Source organism: Pelophylax lessonae (genome assembly GCF_965119305.1).
Source record: "Pelophylax lessonae genome assembly, chromosome: 1".
Classification (NCBI taxonomy): domain Eukaryota; kingdom Metazoa; phylum Chordata; class Amphibia; order Anura; family Ranidae; genus Pelophylax; species Pelophylax lessonae.
Window position 1 is genome coordinate 693,309,351 of NC_138768.1, and position 20,592 is coordinate 693,329,942.

The 20,592-nt window shown below is 40.2% G+C and overlaps 1 protein-coding gene across 1 annotated transcript in view; it reads right to left on the reverse strand.

The window, feature by feature from the left end:
• LOC309545028 (putative ATP-dependent RNA helicase DDX60) overlaps positions 1 to 20,592 on the reverse strand; it is a 496,323-nt gene that overhangs the window by 287,825 nt on the left and 187,906 nt on the right. The window contains exon 13 of the mRNA XM_082244135.1: positions 15,382 to 15,554. Within this exon, the coding sequence (XP_082100261.1) occupies positions 15,382 to 15,554 (173 nt within the window). The remainder of the gene's footprint in view (positions 1 to 15,381; positions 15,555 to 20,592) is intronic.

The following is a 20,592-nucleotide window of genomic DNA, read 5'->3' on the forward strand; positions in this document are numbered from 1 at the left end:
TATATAGGACTTTACTGCTAATTACCCTTTACTTGTTAAAGATTTTTTTCTTAGTACCGCATACCGAGTATATAGGACTTGTAATCTTTAGCATTTGGTCCTATATGGACATTCCATTTCAGGAGATTATTGTGTTTTTTTTACAAGTCAGCTTTGCATACATTTTTCACCCAATTAGTAATTTTATGGTCACATATTTTATAGGATAGTGCACTTCATTTTTATTTCACTTTTAATTTTCCAATATTCAGGAATATTAGTGCAGCAATCCCCATATTTTGACCAGCGCTTCTTCACATTACAATATGTACTCAAAAGAATACCCGACCTGGTTCTATGGAGACTTAACAACGAAACGCGCAAAGGGTGTTGCTATTGGTTTTGCAAAAGGAATGGATGTAATAATAGAAGAGAGGATGATGGATCTAGAAGGGAGATATATGTTCCTGAGGGGTAAGATACAGAGAATATACCTTCGCAAACATATATTAGCTAAATAACCGGTTGCCGACCGCCGCACGACTATATACTGCGGCGGTCAGCCCCGGCCAGGCAGAGTGACGTATCGATACGTCACTCGCCTGTCACTGACTTGCGAGCCTATTGCGGGCGGGCGCGCGCCCGCCGAGGCGTGCGCCCGCCGCGGCTCGTTCACAGACAAGTCAGTGCGTGTGACCGGCGGACTCGATGTCCGCCAGTCACACTACGATCGCTCCTGTGAAGGGAGAAAGACAGAGCGGCTTGTGTAAACAAGCTGCCTGTCAGTTCTCCCTGTGTAGAAGTGAAGATCTGACCGTTCTACTATGTAGAACTGTTGATCTTTGCTTTTACACCAATAGCAATGTCCCTGCACAGTTAGAATCACGCCCCTAGGACACACTTAACCCCTCCCTGTCCAATAAAGTTAACCCCTTCCCTGCCATATATATAGCACTGATTACTGCAGTAATGTCACTGGTACCCCCAAAAGTGTAAAAAATGTCAGTCAAGGGTCCGATCTGTCCGCCGCAATGTCGCAGTACCGAAAAAAAATCGCAGATCGCCGCCATTACGCGTTAAAAAAAAAAACACCAAAAATGACAAAAATCTTTCCCTTTGTTAGTAAACGCGATAACTTTTGCGCAAACCAATCAAAATACGCTTTTTGCGATTTTCTTTACCAAACATAGGTAGCATAAAACAAATTGGCCGAAAAATGTTAAAAAATTTTGATTTTTACATTTTTTTTGGGGAATTTCATATAAAAAAATGTGAAAAATATTGTTATTTTTGCAAAATTTACGCTCTTTTTTTGTTTATAGCGCGTGATCAAAAAATCGCACAGGTGATCAAATACCACCAAAAGAAAGCTCTGTTTGTGGGAAAAAAAGGACGTCAAATTTGTTTAGGTACAGCGTCGCATGACCGCGCAATTGTCCGTTAAAGTCACGCAGTAAAAGATCGCAAAAAACCCCTGGTCCTTTAGCAGCCAAATCCTCCGGGGCTTAAGTGGATAAAAGACTAATACAATATTTTAATATGGTAATTGGTAAGCTAGAAGACTTTAAGAAAGGTATAACAATAATGGCTGGCGATTTTAATTTTTGCCTTGATCCGGAGATGGACACGATGTCGCATGCATCGAGGAGAGGAGGTAAGAAATTGAGCCAGGTCAAAAAAAAGTTATATCAGGTGCAGCTGGTGGATGCCTGGAGGATACAACACCCCAGAGAAAGGGATTATACCTATTACTCCTCGGTGCATGGGACGTACTCCAGATTGGATTATGTGTTGGTGGATCATAGAATTTTAGAAAATATAGAGAAATCGACAATAGGAATAACAACTTTGTCAGATCATGCCCCAGTAATTGTAAAACTGAAACAAGAAGAGAAGCAGGAGAAGATGAGTAACTGGAGGTTGAATGAGGATTTGATATTAGACAAGGAAATAGAAAATAAAATAAGAGAGGAGATACAACAATACTTTAAACTAAACATCGGAAGTAGCAAAAGCCACAGTGTGGGAAGCACACAAGGCTTACATTAGATAAATATTAATATCCTTGGGGGCTAAAAAAAGGGGGGAGAGGGCCAGTAAGAAAAATAAGATTTTAAAAGATATATACGAGTTGGAGCAGGCACATAAAAGAACGGGGGAGGGAGAAATACAGCAGTCCCTGGTGGGTAAGCATGAAGAATAAAGGAATTAATAGAACAGGAAACAAGAATAGCCTTTAATAGAGTAGATGCAGATAGATACAGGTGGGGTTATAAATCTGGGAAACATCTTGCAAAAATAGTTCAAAGAAAAAAAGCAAGGAATTATATAAGTAAAATGAAAGATAAGCAGTGTGAGAAGGAATATTCGACTAGGGAGATTACAGAGGTATTCCGGGAATATTACAGCGCCTTGTACACAGTGAGACAAAAAGGATCGCAGGAAATGGAACAAAAGAGAACAATGAAAATACAGGAATACATTAAAAAAGCACAATTACCAACATTAGAAGAAGAAGAATTAAAAAGATTAGAAGACCCTATATCAGAAAAAGAAATTGAAATTGCCTTAAAAAAATACATCCATAGGTAAAAGCCCAGGGATGGAAGGCTATTTGACCCTCTATTATAAAAAATGTAAAGAACAGTTGATTCTCAAATTATGCACTTACTTTACCAGTATAGGAGAAGGGAATGGGTTTAGGAAGGAGTCCTTGTTGGCCCACATCAAATTAATCCCAAAAGAAGGGAAGGATGTAACCTTGTGTGCAAGTTACAGACCGATCACCTTATTAAATGAGGATATAAAACTTTATGCAAAAGTTCTAGCAACTAGATTGAAGGAGTTGATGCCCGAGTGGATACATGTGGAACAAACAGGCTTTGTCCCAGAGAGAGAGGGGAAGGACAACGGGATCAGGACGTTATTAATTATGCAAAAAATGAGGAGATGCGGACACCTGGGTCTTCTTTTGTCAATTGACGCCAAAAAGGCATTCGACAGGGTAGACTGGGGTTTTATGATGGCCACAATAGAAGCGATTGGAATAGGACCAAAAATGATGAAGTGGATAATTGCCTTAACCACTTACCGCATTCTAACGTACCGATACGTCGGTACACTTTGCGGGGTTATACCAGGATGATGCCTCTAGTTAGAGGCATCATCCCGGTACCGTGGTTTGAAGCCGACGGTCGGCTTTCCGTCGGTAACAACCGATGCGGCTCGGGAGCCGCTCGATCGTTACCCGTGGGGGCGGGAGGGGACGTCCCCCCCCTCAACATTAGAAGAAGAAGACGTCCCCCCCCTCCCGCCGCCTTCCGTGGCTTTGCTCGGGGCTCCCGTCCCACCGGGAGCCCCGAGCACCCAGCCGGCACGTCCGTCGGCTGGATGGAGTCCAGAATGAATGACGGAAACAGCATCGATCGGGTCTCCGATGACGTAACCCGGAGGCGGCGTCCATGACGTCACTTCCGGGTTACTGTGCTGCAAAAGGCGGCAATTTTGTAAAACGGCTGTATGCAAAAATGCCGTTTTCGGGGTTTTGCATACAGGGAAGTGTAGTGGAGGGGTCTAGGGTCTTTTAGACCCTCGATCCCTCCATAAAGTGTACCTGTCACTACATATTGGTGTCACAAGGGATGTTTATATTGCTTGTGACAGCAATAAAAGTGATCAGATTTTTTTTTTTAAAAAAACCTGTAATAAAGTTTAAAAAAAATAAAAAATAAATAGGAAAAAAAATAAATTTAGCCGCCCCCGTCACCGTTAGCTCGCACACAAAAAAAAACGTATACGCAAGTTGAGCCGCGAATGAAATCGCTGTTCAAACCCCACATGTGAGGTATCACCGCGATCGCCAGAGCGTGGGCAATAATTAAAAAAAAAGAGCTACACTCTACCTCTAAACTGGTAACCGTTAAATTAATTTAAAGCGTCGCAGATTGAGATCTCTATTGACCGTAGTTTGTTGCCATCCCACGGGGGGGCGCAATTTTAAACCGTAACATGTTGGGTATCTATTTACTCGGCGTGACATCATCTTTCACAATATACAAAAAAAAAAATGGGCTAACTTTACTGTTTAGTATTTTTTAAATGCAGTGAAATGTGATTTTTCAAATTTTTTCCAAAAAAATGGCGTTTTAAAGTCCGCTGCGCAAATACCGCGTGACAAAAAATTTTGCAATGACTGACATTTTATTCTCCAGAGTCTTTGCTAAAAAAATATATATAATGTTTGGGGGTTCTAAGTAGTTTTCTAGGAAAAAATACTGGTTTTAACTTGTAAACAAAAAGTGTCCGAAATAGGGCTGGGGCTTAAATGGTTAAATAACTGTCCAACTCCGGCGGTCAAAGTAAATGGAAAATTGTCACTCCCTTTTGCTATGGATAATGGAACAAGACAAGGATGTCCATTATCCCCTATTCTGTTTGTGTTGATAACTAGAACCACTTTTGTTGAGGATTAGGAAAAATGTAGATATAGGGGAAATAAAAATTGGGGAGGTTGATCATAAAGTGGCCGCATATGCGGATGATATATTATTCTATGAAGCCAATCCAAGAATAACATTACCAAACCTGATGAAAGAAATTAAAAAATATGGAGCTTTGTCACATCTAAAAATAAACCCAACCAAATCTGAAATATTAAACGCGAGTATAAGTAAAAAAGAAGAGTTAAACTTGAAATCAGAATTTCCATTTACATGGGGGAAAAAGTACTTAAATACCTGGGAATAAAGTTAACAGCAAATGCATGGGATCTCTTCCAAGTGAATTACATTACACTACTGAATGAAATTAAACAAGAGATAAAGAGGATGACAGTGAAACCTATTTCATGGTTGGTAAGGATAAATATGGTTAAAATAGTGATTGTCCTCAAAATTTTGTATAAATTCCAGATGTTGCCAATAAGTGTCCCGCAGATTTATTTTAAAAAGCGTAAAACTTTAATAGTTAATTATATTTGGCAAAAAAAGAAACCACGGATTAAATATGAATTATTATGTAGAGATAAAGCACAGGGAGAATTAGGAGCACCAGATTGCAAAAAATATTATAATGAAGTAATATTGTCACGGTTAGTAGAATGGGGGAAAAAAATGAATAAAAAAGCGTGGGTCACAATAGAGAACACAATGAGTGAAACAAATTTGGGTAATAACAGTTGGGTACCACATAAATATAGAAAGATGGAAGGGAAGACACCTGATTTGACTAGGAATGTTTTTAGGGTATGGGTTCACATATATAGATTGGCCGAGTGGGAATACAATTCACCAATAATAGCACTAGCGAGGACAAATTATTTTATTCCAGGGAATAAAAAACAGTTTGGTGAGTGGGTATTAAATGAAGGGGCACAAATAAAAGATATATTAGATAAGGGGAAAATAAAGACATAGGATTTGAAACAAAAGGAGAATTTGATGGATTTGAATACATGGCGGTACCTCCAGTTAAAACATTTTATTATGAAATTACCTCAACCAATTAGATTGGGAGCGGATGTACACCCTCTTGAACATCTGTTTGCGGAACAGACAGAAGCAAAACATAACATCTCTTAGATATATAAAATACTTATAGGAATGGGGTGCCTCCATTCATTAGAAAATGGGGAGAGGAATTAGGCAGACATCTGGAGATCCAACAAATAAAGAGAGTAGTGGAAGCAGATCATAAGGTAACAACAGATATAAGCTCAATAGAGCTGAATTATAAAAGCCTGGTGAGGTGGTATATAATCCCTGAGAAATTAAATAAAATACAACCAGAAAAATCCCTATGTGTTGGCGGGGTTGCGCCAAGATTGGTACAATGACACATATATGGTGGGAATGCCCCAAGATAGTGGTTTATTGGCAAAAGATTAGGCAGCTATTAAAATATATAGTAGGAACTGAGGTTAGGGATGATCCATGGGTGTGTTTATTCCATAATGTCAAAGAACCGATTAAACAATTCAGAAATACATTAAACCCTAGTCTGCTGGTAGCGGCCAAGGGAGCAATACCAAAAAAGTGTCAGGAACCAGAGGCTCCAACAATTAAAGAGTGGTTTAGGAGAGTGAAATTTATACAAGAGATTTAATATTTAAGTCATTAAGATAAAGGGGATTCAGATAGACATGAAAATATTTGGGGCATCTGGAAAGAGATTAAAGATTAAAAAAAACTTGAAGATTTATTGAGGAAACGATAGAAGGATGAGGTGAAGTAATAAGGGATAGGTTACGAAGACCATTGGCAACAGGGGTGGGATGCGGAGAGTGGGGGGAGGGGGCGGGTGAGAGGGGAGGGGGGGGTTGAAGGGGTGTTTGCATCTTCTATGCTGTTTTTGTTTTTTTTTCTCTCTTCTTGAGTATATAAGGAAAGATGATGTAAATGCATGAAGATGTAATTTTCTGAAACTAAATAGAAATTAAAATAAGAAAAGATCAAAGCATATTCATGTGTTGGAATAGCCCAGTCAAAGTGAAGACCTAAATCCAAATGAGAATCTGTGGCAAGACTTGAAAATTGCTATTCACAGATGCTCTCCGTCCAATCTGACAGAGCTTGAGCTATTTTGCAAAGAAGAATGGGCAAAAATGTTACTCTAGATGTGGTAGAGACATCCCCAAAAATACTTGCAGCTGTAATTGCAGTGAAAGGTGGTTCTACAAAGTATTGCCTAGGAGCTGAATACAAATGCATGCCACACTTTTCACATATTTATTTTTATAAAAATTTGAAAACCATTTATCATTTTCCTTTCACTTCACAATTATGTGCCACTTTGTGTTAGTCTATCACATGAAATTCCAAAAAAATATATTTACGTTTTCGGTTGTAACATGACAAAATGTGGAAAATTTCAAAGGGTATGAATACTTTTTCAAGGCACTGTAAATGGGGTGGACTGACACTTTAAACCATGCATTCAGAGGAACTTAGCAAGATCAAATGGCTCAGACTAGCCTTAACTCTTTCATCTGCTAATAACTTGTACCAACATTATTTGACAAAATCTCAGTAAAATAAATGTGTAAATTGTGTGAATTTCAGTTGTTTAGACCACTTAATAAAACACTGGCAGAAAAACCAAGATTGTAGTCAAACAATCTGCAAAAGATCCACCTTCTGTGCTAGGGTCAATCTAATCTTTGTAGCACCCTCCTAGATAGGTTGCTGGAAAGGCTAGGTAAATGCAATCTTATTTGTTTCCCTATATTCAGTGGAGCAGTGTGTGATTGCTTTGGGCTGTTCTAGATATCACTGACTGCAGTAATTGGCTGTTTTCCCCTGGCTTCTGGAGGATTCCAGACTGTAGTGGATTGGGAAAGGAAAATTAACAATCTGAATGTTTACAATATGTTGTCTCAAACAATCCCTGAGGGAAGGGGGGCCAGTGAGTGGCTGGGGGGGGGGGGGGCATGGATGGTCTGCAGCCTGGGCCAGGTTCCAAGAGGAACCATTCTGAGCAGTCCAGCCAAAGTTTTACATATGCCCGTCAAGGTTCCAGCTATGCTAGGGCAGGGGGGCCTGTCTTGCTAAAAACTGCACAAGACTGATTTAGGGATTTCACTGAGGATCTGGTCTGGAGAGTTCGTGAGAGAAATGTCTGGCTGATACTGGAAGAAGGCATTCAAGTATCTAGGAACATTGTGGGTACATACCTGAGTGTAGGATCCTAGCGACTGTTTGCTGCTGTTATCCCTTCTGCATCAGTGCCAGAGCTTGCTAAAATTGGGACATTTCCTATGGTGTCTCAGAGTTGCTCATTCCCTTAGCTGCTACTAGAGGGTCTGAACTACAAAGTTTTGAAAAGTTATTTGGAACAAAGTCCCTCTGTCCTTATTGTTGTCCAGAGTTGCTGGAATATTCTATGGCTCCCTGCACCCTATGCAATTCACAATAAAGCGTCAAAAAGGCACCCCTAGACTGTTCATTGAGGCCGAATGAGTGACAGCTGCCATGTGTCTAGCTGCCGCTACACTAAATTGGCAAAAGAACCAGGGACAAATCATCGGGCATGAGTGCTAAATGTTTTTTTAACTTTGGCAGCCTAGTAAACTCTAGTGTGCGCCATTATGAAATCAACCATATGCCATGGTTTTCTGTTAACACCCAACGCCAGCCTAGCCTTTGTTTAGTTTTGAGTAAAATCGGGTAAGGTTTGGAAACTAAGTCAACCTTTTCTTGTTTTTCTTTCCATTTGTCAGAATTCTTATCTCTTCTTTGCTATTTGGCAAAAGCCAAATTTTTAAATTCTTTGTGTGTCTTGGTTTTTAGGAAAGTTAGGGAGCTCAACTATCAGGGAATACCTGTTAGTCAGTTGTCTCCAGCATACAAACTTCCTCTAGCACTTGGCTCTCCTCACAGACAATTGCGGACTGAGGTTTGCTTCTGACTTGCCTATAGACTTCTTATCCTCTGGTTCCTGATATCGGCTATATTTCTTACCCTGATCCTGCCTACGATTTAATAGTCAACTTGTTACTGACCCCGGTCTGTTCTGCAATTACCTTTGACTCAGTACTTCATTATCCACTGGAAGTCCATCCTGGCCTGCTATGTGATCTGACTGCTGTCTCCTATGTGAAACACCACTACCTGGCTACTGGTGTCACCGGCTGCCTTTGCCATTCTTTATCTTCTTTAATACTCTTGTTCTTGATTGCTCGCTGCCTGAGGCTTCTGCTGAGCTTCCTGTTGGTTTTGCACAGCTCTTTCTACTGGACCTCCATCCATTAATTAAGCAACTCTATCCAGTACTCATGTAACTCCTGCACCTGATCCCTACCTTTCTCACTTCTAGGGGCACCTGAGCTAAAGAAACAAGATAGAGCACTCTGAACATCTCAATCTCTTACCAGATATGGGATCAGTCTTATATGATGAGTGGATACATAATTATATCCATACTGTGCTTGCTACTGGCTGCAGCCATTAACATAGGATACATGTAGAAAGTATATAAGGTACAGCTATCAATGCAGATGTTTTTAAAGCTGCAGATGGGCTGGTTGAAAATGGAAGTCCCTTAGTTGGGCAGGATCTGCTTGCTAGTTCAGAAGACCATTTAGGTGCTAATCTTTTACATGTAAAAGCATGGTCAGTGGTAGATGGCGCAAAGGTATAAGAAACAGAATATCCAAGGTGATAGCCAGATGGTAATGGCACCAAGGGACACACTAAAGCAAATACAGCAATGGCAGACAGGCAGAGGCAATCATAAGGCATCTCCCAGGAGACAAAGAAATCTCTGTACAAATCCAAGTACATAAAAACAAGGAGCGCCACTGTAAGTGCAGTATGCAATAAAAACTATACATTTATTAGTACAACTGGAAACTTACAGTGTGGATGATATAAAAACACTTATGAGACCCATCTTGGGTCGGGCGGGCAGTCGCACCTGGACGCGCGTGTCCATGGACGACATCCGCACCGTATTGGGTCTGGCAGGGTAGCGTGCAGCGTTTCTGGCCACGTAGTGTGCAGAGTGTATGGGCACTGGGGAAACCAGGTATCCATGAGACACTGAGTATCGCTGGCCGGGCCTGACGGGTGGAGATGGACTAACGAGTTTTTGGCCCGTGTAGCTCTACCTGTATATATAGTGACAGGGGCAGCGCCCAACTCAGGGAGGGGAAGGAATGGAAGTTAAGACAGCCCCCTGGAAAGCAGAGTAAGCGTGATGTGAGGACTCAGACCGGCACTATGCAGTAGAGGGGTAAAATATATTAAAATACAATGAATTTAAAAAATTCTGTAGACATAACTTGATAATCAGCAAGAGTAAAAACATAAGATACCTCATATCAAATATATCAGTTATGGAACTAGTAAAAAGAATAATAAATAATGATAAAAATAATGATACATGATAAAAAAATGAATGATCACAATAAAGGAAATATAAAGATAAGATAAATAATAACCAAATCAAAGAACTGATAGGTATTATGAGACATTTCATAGAAAAATTACCATAAACATAGTGAAAATAGTGGAACAGCATTATCTAGAGGCACAAACATGTATGCACATATATTATAAGACATGTTTATAGATAACAGGTACAGCTAGATGGCATTAGTCAGGAACTAAACCCCGTATAAGATCCTCTATATTATCATGCTTATCTCAATTTCTTAGTTTAGGCCATGGGGAGTGAGAGAATTCAGGGTGTGTATCCAAAAATTTTCCCTCTCTTACAAACACTTAAAACATTTGGCGAGGGGCAAGTGACTTGGTATGGATTCAATAATCCAAACTTTTAGGCCAATGGACTGTTTATTGTGCATAGTGGCAAAATGTCTAGGAATGCTGTGCTTGGTGGCACCCTCTTCTACGAATCTACAATGCTCACCAAAACGGCCACGTAGCATTCTGATGGTGTGGTCTACATAAAAAAGACTGCAGGGACATGGTAAACAGTATTCAAGGTATTGCGAAGGACAATTTTCGAATGTGCGGATGTGGTACACCTTACTATTGGCAGTAAAGGTTTTTAGCCCATGGGTGACATGTGCACAAGTTAAACAGGTTATTTTCTTGCAACAATGCATGCCTGTTATATTTTTGGCTTTCCTGTATGAGTACCTGGGGCGGTCACTGATGATATTCTTAAGATGTACAGTGCCTTGCGAAAGTATTCGGCCCCCTTGAACTTTGCGACTCTTTGCCACATTTCAGGCTTCAAACATAAAGATATAAAACTGTAATTTTTTGTGAAGAAACAACACCAAGTGGGACAATCATGAAGTGGAACGAAATTTATTGGATATTTCAAACTTTGTTAACAAATAAAAAACTGAAAAATTGGGCGTGCAAAATTATTCAGCCCCTTTACTTTCAGTGCAGCAAACTCTCTCCAGAAGTTCAGTGACGATCTCTGAATGATCCAATGTTGACCTAAATGACTAATGATGATAAATAGAATCCACCTGTGTGTAATCAAGTCTCCGTATAAATGCACCTGCACTGTGATAGTCTCAGAGGTCTGTTTAAAGCGCAGAGAGCATCATGAAGAACAAGGAACACGCCAGGCAGGTCCGAGATACTGTTGTGGAGAAGTTTAAAGCCGGATTTGGATACAAAAAGATTTCCCAAGCTTTAAACATCCCAAGGAGCACTGTGCAATCGATAATATTGAAATAGAAGGAGAATCAGACCACTGCAAATCTACGAAGACCTGGCCGTACCTCTAAACTTTCAGCTCATACAAGGAGAAGACTGATCAGAGATGCAGCCAAGAGGCCCATGATCACTCTGGATGAACTGCAGAGATCTACAGCTGAGGTGGGAGACTCTGTCCATAGGACAACAATCAGTCGTATACTGCACAAATCTGGCCTTTATGGAAGCGTGGCAAGAAGAAAGCCATTTCTTAAAGATATCCATAAAAAGTGTTGTTTAAAGTTTGCCACGAGCCACCTGGGAGACACACCAAACATGTGGAAGAAGGTGCTCTGGTCAGAAGAAACCAAAGTCGAACTTTTTGGCAACAATGCAAAACGTTATGTTTGGCGTAAAAGCAACACAGCTCTGTCCCTGTCTTCAGCAGGGACAGAGAAGATGGTTAAATTGATGGGAAGATGGATGGAGCCAAATACATGACCATTCTGGAAGAAAACCTGATGGAGTCTGCAAAAGACCTGAGACTGGGACGGAGATTTGTCTTCCAACAAGACAATGATCCAAAACATAAAGCAAAATCTACAATGGAATGGTTCATAAATAAACATATCCAGGTGTTAGAATGGCCAAGTCAAAGTCCAGACCTGAATCCAATCGAGAATCTGTGGAAAGAACTGAAAACTGCTGTTCACAAACGCTCTCCATCCAACCTCACTAAGCTTGAGCTGTTTTGCAAGGAGGAATGGGCAAAAATTTCAGTCTCTCGATGTGCAAAACTGATAGAGACATACCCCAAGCGATCTTACAGCTGTAATCACAGCAAAAGGTGGCGCTACAAAGTATTAACTTAAGGTGGCTGAATAATTTTGCACGCCCAATTTTTCAGTTTTTTATTTTTTTAAAAAGTTTGAAATATCCAATAAATTTCGTTCCACTTCATGATTGTGTCCCACTTGTTGTTGATTCTTCACAAAAAATTACAGTTTTATATCTTTATGTTTGAAGCCTGAAATGTGGCAAAAGGTCAAAAAGTTCAAGGGGGCCGAATACTTTCGCAAGGCACTGTAGATCTTGTTTTATTATGGTCTAGTGTTTGGAGAGGACTTTCTCCATTTTCTGAAACTGGGCATGATATCGGGTGACAAATCTGAATGTGGATTGGACTGTATCAGGCTTTCTTTCATCTGTGTGTGAGGACGGGTTGATATAGAGGGAGTGGGCCTCCTCCACTAGCTCGGCCGGATAACCCTTGTCTGAAAACTTCCTTTGAAGCACAAGTCTTTGTTCAATGTAATTAATTCCAGATCGAGGAATGCCAGGGACGTGGAGTCAAACACATAGGTAAATGACAGCCTGAAAGAGTTGTTATTACAGTGTGCCACAAATTCTTCCACCAAAGAGGTTGAAACGCCCCAAATGTTGACGAAGTCATCCATGTACCTGCCGTAATTAATCAGACTGGGAATAAAGGGACTGTTGTGCCATACGTGCACATTTTCCTAGAATCCCACAGTGAGATTCGCATTGCTCGTGGCAAAATGAGCTCCCATGGCAGTGCCTCTATGTTGTAGGTACCCTGTTTCCCTGAATATAAGCCCTACCCTGAAAATAAGACCTAGCTTTAATTTTGGGGATGGCTGCAATATAAGCCCTACCCCTAAAATAAGCCCTAGCTAAAGTCGTTGTAAAAACATGCAATCCGTTTTGTAAAAAGATTATATAATGTGCAGTGTGTCTCCTTTTGTAACTTTATTGTGGAATATACCTTATTTACAGTGCCGCTGGGTGCTCACACGACCCGCCGTAGATCTTCTGCTCTCCTCTCGTTTGACGTCAGTGGCCCCTTACTCTGCAGTGCTCAAAGCTGGGAAGAAGAGCTCTGGTGGGTCATGTGAGCACCCAACAGTGCTGTAAATAGGGTATTTTCCACTATAAACTTACAAAAGGAGAGACACTGCACATTCTATAATCTTTTTACAATACTAATTTTGACCAAGATTTATTTTTGGGATTACAGAATGTTCTAATGCTGACTCCTGAGCTGACAGGGGGAGAGAAGACAGGGGACACAGGAAATTTGACAAAATGACTGTTTTTGAATAAATGTAAATTATTGTATGTACCGTAAATAAATAAGACATCCCCTGAAAATAAGCCCTAGTGTGTTTTTTGTAGCCAAAATTAATATAAGACCGGTCTTATTTTCAGGGAAACACGGGTAGTACTGGTCTTCAAACTGAAAATAATTGTGGCCCAGACAGAAACGTGTGGAATCTAGGATGGAATGGGTTTGTTTTTCATTTAATTGTGATTCCGTGGCAAGAAAGTGATTAACAGCACTGTCATGAGGTGTCATGAGGTATGGATGTGTACAGTGTCATACCTATGTCATGTCATGAGGTTTGGATGTGTACAGTGAATTGACATCCAACGAAAGCCAGCTGTAAATGGATGTGTACAATGTCATACCTATGTCATGAGGTATGGATGTGTACAGTGAAGTGACATCCAACGTAACCCAGCTGTAAGTTGGCTCCCATGTGTAGGGGCAGGATTGGTACAAAAGATCTATACCATCATGAATATAGGAGGGGAGTGACGTGACTATGGGTTGTAGAAAGAAATCTACATACAAGGATAGACTACTTGTTATACTCTCCATAGAGGCTATGATAGGTCTACCGGGGGGATTGCTTAGGTTCTTGTGCACTTTGGGCAAATAGGGGAATTTATGGAAAGGCTTTTTAGGAAGGCAGATTCCTGTTTGTTAACAGTACCTCCAGTTAATGCTTGGCTAACCATCTGTTTCAGTTCTAGAGTCAATTTAGGTAAGGGTCTTGAGATTTTAGTTTTATGTACACGGTGGAATCGGACAAGAGTCTGTGGGCCTCAGCAAGATAGTCTTGTGTGTTTGTACCAAAATGCCACCCCCTTTGTCCGCAGACTTAATAATGATGTTTTTAATATATCCACATATAATAATTGAAAAACTGATTGGTAAGTCAAATCCACCATATCCTTTTACGGTTGAAAAACCATATTGATCATGGTAAAGGTCAACCCTCACGGATTTAATCATTGCAAGCTATCTCTTGCTTATATACTGGCGGCCTTGAATTTTTTTTCTTATTATATACTGGTGGCCTTGAATTTTATTCATTTTCTTTTACATTTACCAGATCCTCTTGTATTTTCCCCATTCTTTCTTCATTTCCACTATTTCTATGATTATTTTATATGAAATGTCTCATAATACCTATCAATTCTTTGTATTCTTATTCATCTTATCTTTATAACCCTTTATTGTGATCATGAATTTATCATTTTTTATCATTTATCATTATTTCATATTATTTTTACTAGTTTCATCACTGACATATTTGATATGAGGTATCTTATGTTTTTATTCTTGCTGTTTTACTCTTGGTGGTTTATCAAGTTATGTCCACAGAGTATTTAAAACCATTGCATTTTAATGTATTGTACCCCTCTGCTGCATAGTGCCGGTCTGAGCCTTCACATCACGCTTACTTTGCTTCCCCGGGAGCTGTCTCAAATCCTATTCCTTCCTCTCCTCAAACTGGGTGCTGCCCTCTGTTGCTATATATACACAGGTAGAACGGGGGCGACCATCAACCAGGTTTGAGAAAGGAGCCTTGGGCAGCTCTGAAATGCATTAGCCATGCCCAACCCCAGCGCTGACGCCTGGCCCAGCCATCGATGCATGGTGTTTCATGGATACCTGGTTTCCCCAGTGCCCATACACGCTGCACACTCCCCAGCCAGACACACTGCCTGCTCCCCAGCCAGACCCAACACAGTGCAGACCTCCCTGCCTCCACACACGGGTCCGGTGCGACTGCCCTGCTGACCCAGACGGGTCTGATAAGCACCTTTATATCATCCACACTGTAAGTTGCCAATTGTAGTAATAAACATGTGTTTTTTATTGCATACTGCACTAAATAAAAACACCACCGTTTGGTACTACTCCAATGGATGGGAATCTGTGTCTGAAAGTGTGCTCACCTCAGGGAGATTCAGATTTTGTACCTGCTACCTATCCCCAGCTCATTATATATTATTATTATTTATATAAACACAGTAAACCTTGAAGAAATGTTTGCAAAAATAAAGATTTAAAAAAAAAATAAAAAAAAGCATAACACATCAGTTTATAAATTTGAAACCTGAAATAAAGTTGACAAACATAATTTCTCTGTTTGTGAACAGGCTTTTAATGTTATATCTGTACAGTACTCACCTGAGGTGTTTTATTCTTACTGGGAGCTTTATAAACACACTTTTTCTCTTCTGGTTGATCATTTTGTACTACTATTTTTGTTGATTTTTTCACCCCTAATGTCTGTCCATATCGATGGTTATGTCGCTGGAGTTTTTGGTATTTTGTTAATGCCTTTTTGTCTTTCAGTATTCCTGCCCAAAAAACATGTTTCAAATTATGCTAGTATAGATTTAAAGAAAAACAGTATGAGTTCATAAATAGTATTCTATTAGTGAACTTTTTTGAACTAACTAGCTGTCAAATTGAAGATGCTTTGAACTACAAAAAAAAAAAAAAAAAAAAAAAAGGACCAATGATCATTTAAAACATACAACTTGCTGGGCCCAATGCAGCATGGCTTTACTAAATGCAAATCATGTGAGACTAGGAATCAAATAAAAAATGTAAATTGTAAATACAAAATCAAAATGGCTAAAATCAACTTCGAGAGACAAACAGCAGAGGAGTGTAAAAAGAACCCTAAGAAATTCTTTAAATATATCAACAGCAAAAAAACGAGGTCAGAGCATGTTGCACACATAATTAACAATGAAGGGAGGATGATTACAAAGGACACTGAGAAGGCAACCGTGCTTAATGCTTTCTTCTCCTCAGTCTTTACACAAGAAAAGGAGGGGTACACTGACCATGACTGTATGGTTAGCAGTACTTCACTGGACTTGCCATGGCTAACATTGGGTGAAATCAGGGAAAGGCTGGATAAAATTAACACAAGTTAATTTACCAGGCCCGGATGGTGTACATCCGAGAGTACTCAAAGAACTCAGTAAGGTTATATCTAGACCACTGTTCCTGATCTTTGCAGATAGTATTTTGACAGGAAATGTATCAGGTGACTGGAGGAAAGCGAACGTGATACCAAAAAGGGCAGAGGCATGGCCCGGAAAATTTATAGACCGGCCAGCCTGACGTCAATTGTATGCAAACTTCTGGAGGGGATGATAAGGGACTATATCCAAGAGTTTGCTAAAGAGAACATCATCAGTAGTAATCAGCATGGGTTTACAAAGAGGGCTTTCTTGTCAAACCAATCTGCTAACATTCTATGAGGAGGGGAGCTGTGAGCTAGATAAGGGGAGACCTGTGGATGTGGTGTACCTGGATTTTGCTAAGGCGTTTGATACAGTTCCCCACAAACACTTAATTTATAAAATAAGGTCTGCAGGCATCGACCACAAGGTTTGCTCTTGGATACAAAACTGGTTAAAGGGGCGTGTCCAAAGGGTGGTAATAAATAACGCATACTCAGACTGGTCTGGGGTGGTAAGTGGGGTCCCCCAAGGCTCAGTCATGGGACCAACCGATCTTGTTCAATTTATTCATAAATAGCATTGAGGACGGGATCATTAGCTCAATCTCAGTTTTTGCAGATGACACAGAATTAAGCAGGGCAATAACTTCACATCGTGAGGCAGAAATCCTACAGAATGACCTGAACAAAATAATAGAGTGGGCAACTACATGGCAAATGAGGTTTAATGTGGAGAAGTGTAAGGTATTGCACTTGGGGACGAAAAACAAACGCCCAATACACTTTGGGTGGGGGGGGGGAACCCTGGGGAAATCAAAAATGGAGAAAGATCTGGGAGTCTTAGTGGAAGATAGACTAAGTAATAGCATGCAATGTCAAGCTGCAGCTGCCAAAGCCGGCAGAATATTAGCTTGCATAAGGAAGGGGATGTATTCCAGAGATAAAACTATAATCCTACTACTTTTATAAAACTCTGGTTGGACCACATCTGGAGTATTCTGTCCAGTTTTGGTCGCCAGTCCTCAGAAGGGATGTGTTGGAACTGGAGAGAGTCCAGAGGAGAGCAACTAAACTGATTAGGGGATTGGAGGATAATAATTATGAAGAGAGCTTACATGCGCTTGATTTATTCTCCCTGGACAGGAGGTGCCTGAGAGGGGACATGATAGCGATATACAAGTACCTCAATGGTTACATAGTTACATAGTTTGTGAGGTTGAAAAAAGACATCCGTTCATCCAGTTCAACCTATGATGTGTGTGTGTGTTTGCTGTTAACCGTACATTGTATACCCCTCTATGTTGTGGTCTTTAAGGTGCCCATCTAATAGTTTTTGAAACTATCGATGCTCCCTGCTGATACGACTGCTTGTGGAAGAGAATTCCACATCCTTACTGCTCTTACAGTTAAGAACCCCCTTCGTATTTTAAGGTTAAACCGCCTTTCCTCTAGTTTTAGTAAGTGGCCACGTGTCTTATTGTATTCCCTTTCTCTGAATAGTTTGTTCCTTATGCTAGGGTCGCCAGTACAGTATTTGTACATTGATATCATATCCCCCCTCAATTGTCTCTTCTCGAGAGAGAATAAGTCCAGTGCTTGTAGTCTTTCCTTATAGCTGATGTCCTCCATTCCCCTAATTATTTTTGTTGCCCTTCTCTGGACTCTCTCCAGTTCCAGCACATCCTTCCTTTGGACCGGTGCCCAGAACTGGACAGCATACTCCAGATGTGGTCAGACCAGAGTCTTGTAGAGAGGGAGAATAATCTCTTTATTTCTGGAGTGAATCCCCTTTTTTATGCATCCCTGTATTCTGGTGGCTTTGCTTGCAGCGGCTTGGCATTGCATGCCACTGCCAAGCCTGTTGTCTACCAGTACCCCCAGGTCCTTTTCCATCCTAGACTCACCCAGAGGTTCCCCCCCCTAGTGAGTAGCTTGCTTTCTGGTTTCTGGCACCCAAGTGCATTACTTTACATTTTTCAACATTAAACCTCATCTGCCATGTAGTTGCCCATCCCATTATTTTGTTCAGGTCCGCTTGTAAGGTTTCTACATCCTGCATAGAAGATATTGGCATGCTTAGTTTAGTATCATCCGCAAATACTGAGATTGTACTAGATATCCCCTCCTCTAGATCATTTATGAATAAATTAAACAGGATTGGTCCCAGGACAGAACCCTGGGGGACCCCACTTTCTACACCTGCCCAATCTGAGTACTCCCCATTAATCACCACCCTTTGCACTCTCCCCAGGAGCCAGTTCTCTATCCAGGTACTCCCTTTATGGTCCATACCTACCTTCCTTAGTTTGAACAGTAAGCGTTTGTGGGGAACGTGTTGCAAAGGCCTTTGCAAAGTCCAGATACACCACATCCACAGGCTTACCTTTATCTAGGTGGCAGCTCACTTCATCATAGAAGGTTAATAGATTGGTTTGGCAAGAACGATTTTTCATGAATCCATGCTGATTACTACTAATAATACCATTTTCATTACTAAATCACAATAATCTCAGCATAGAAAAAAAAACTGTTCACTCGCAACTAATGCATGAGGACACGTGGCCATACAACGCGATTAGAGGAGAAGAGATGTAACCTTAGGCTACACAGGGTTCTTTTTTACAGTCAGGGCTACAAGATTGTGGAATTCTCTACCACAAATGGTAGTTACTGCAGGGAGTATGGCTTCTTTTAAAAGACTCTTGGACGTACATCTCAAGGATCCAAACATTCAGGGGTATGTGAAATAATTGTGTCCACACACACCTACACAGGTTGAACTGGATGGATTATAGTCTTTATTCAACCTCAAGTACTATGTATATGTAACTATGTAGTCTAAATGAATTTTTTTGCTCCATTCACAAAGCGGTATCTAATGCTTTAAGAAATTCGGTAAAATACTGCTTAGCGTTTTTCAAAAAGTTTTTTGGCCTTCACAAAAAAAAAAAGGTTCTAAAATACCGCATGCAAACTGCTTTAGTGAATGGAGCCCTATATCACTAATGTTTTGGACCAAGGTGGTGCTGTGGAACCTATCTTGGTTTCAGCAAAGCATCTGAAACAGTTCCACATAATAATCTCATGCAAAAAAAGTGGTAGAACCAGGACTTAACCCTTAGGTGTTTCAGTGGATATGTATTTGGCTAAATTAAAAATTTCGGTATGCAGTTGTAAATGGGGTTCACTGGGAACCTAGATCAGTCACTAGTGGTATACCACAGGGCTCTTTACTAGGTCCTTTTCTATGTAATTTGTTTTGAGAGTACTTATTTCAGATAAGTGCAAAATGAGCAAACAGTGTGACCAAGCATTGGGAAACGTAAACAGAATTCAAGGGTGTATCACTAAAGGAATTACCAACAGGAGAAAGGAGGCTCTGATTCTTGAATATAGATCTTTAGTTAGCCTTAATTTTAAAATACTGGGCTCCATTCACAAAGGAGTATCTCCAGCGTTAAGAAATGCGGTAAAATATCGCTTAGCATTTCTCAAAACTGACTTTAGCATTCACAAAAAGGCGCATGTCGTATTATACCAAATAGTCTATCCAAAACTAAAAATTAGTTTTTCCTTTAGTTTTTTACTTTTAGTAAATCAACCTCAATTATTTCCATATTTAGATTTCTATGTATTACTGTTGAGAGAACTTATCTAAAAAGGCAGAGACTACTCAAAATTTACTATAATATTTTTACATTCCTTTAATACCCCATGCCTTGACCACTACTTAATTACCACATGAATTTAATTATTTAATTATGTCTGTGAATTGAGTTTACCACCTGTTCATGTAGTATTTACCAAGCTTTTCAGTGCTTGTAGTAAATACAGCAAAACGGCATAGTGAATTGACAGTTTCAGGATCGCATGCGATATTTAGGGAAAATGTGTCCATACACTAAATACGGCATGCTTACAACAATGTCATGCGTCTGATTCCTAGCAAAATATGGAGAGAAACACAGGTGAAATTAATCCATAGAGCTTATATACTTATATTTCTTTTAGACAAGTCTAAACCACAATCTGCTATTTGTCCTCTATGTTCCCATCTTAAACCCTGATTAACGCACCATTTTCTTGCGACTACATCTCTACCCTCTGGGACCAAATCCTTATATTTGTATCAAGCATCTCTTCAACCCACATTCCAAAGGATCCGCTACTTTTACTATTCAGTTTCTGGAACTCATCCACACTCCCTAATGTATCTAAAGACCAGCCTCAACACAGGGACTGGATTCTACTCTGTCTCCTAACAGCCTGTAGAGCTATTCTGAAACAATGGACTTCTTCATCTCCACCAATGATTACTCTTGTCAAGAGAGAACTGACAACACTTATGCGTCGAGAGAAAACTCTCATGGACATTTTTGAGAATTGTTATAACAAACGTTTTCTTCTGAGATGGCAGG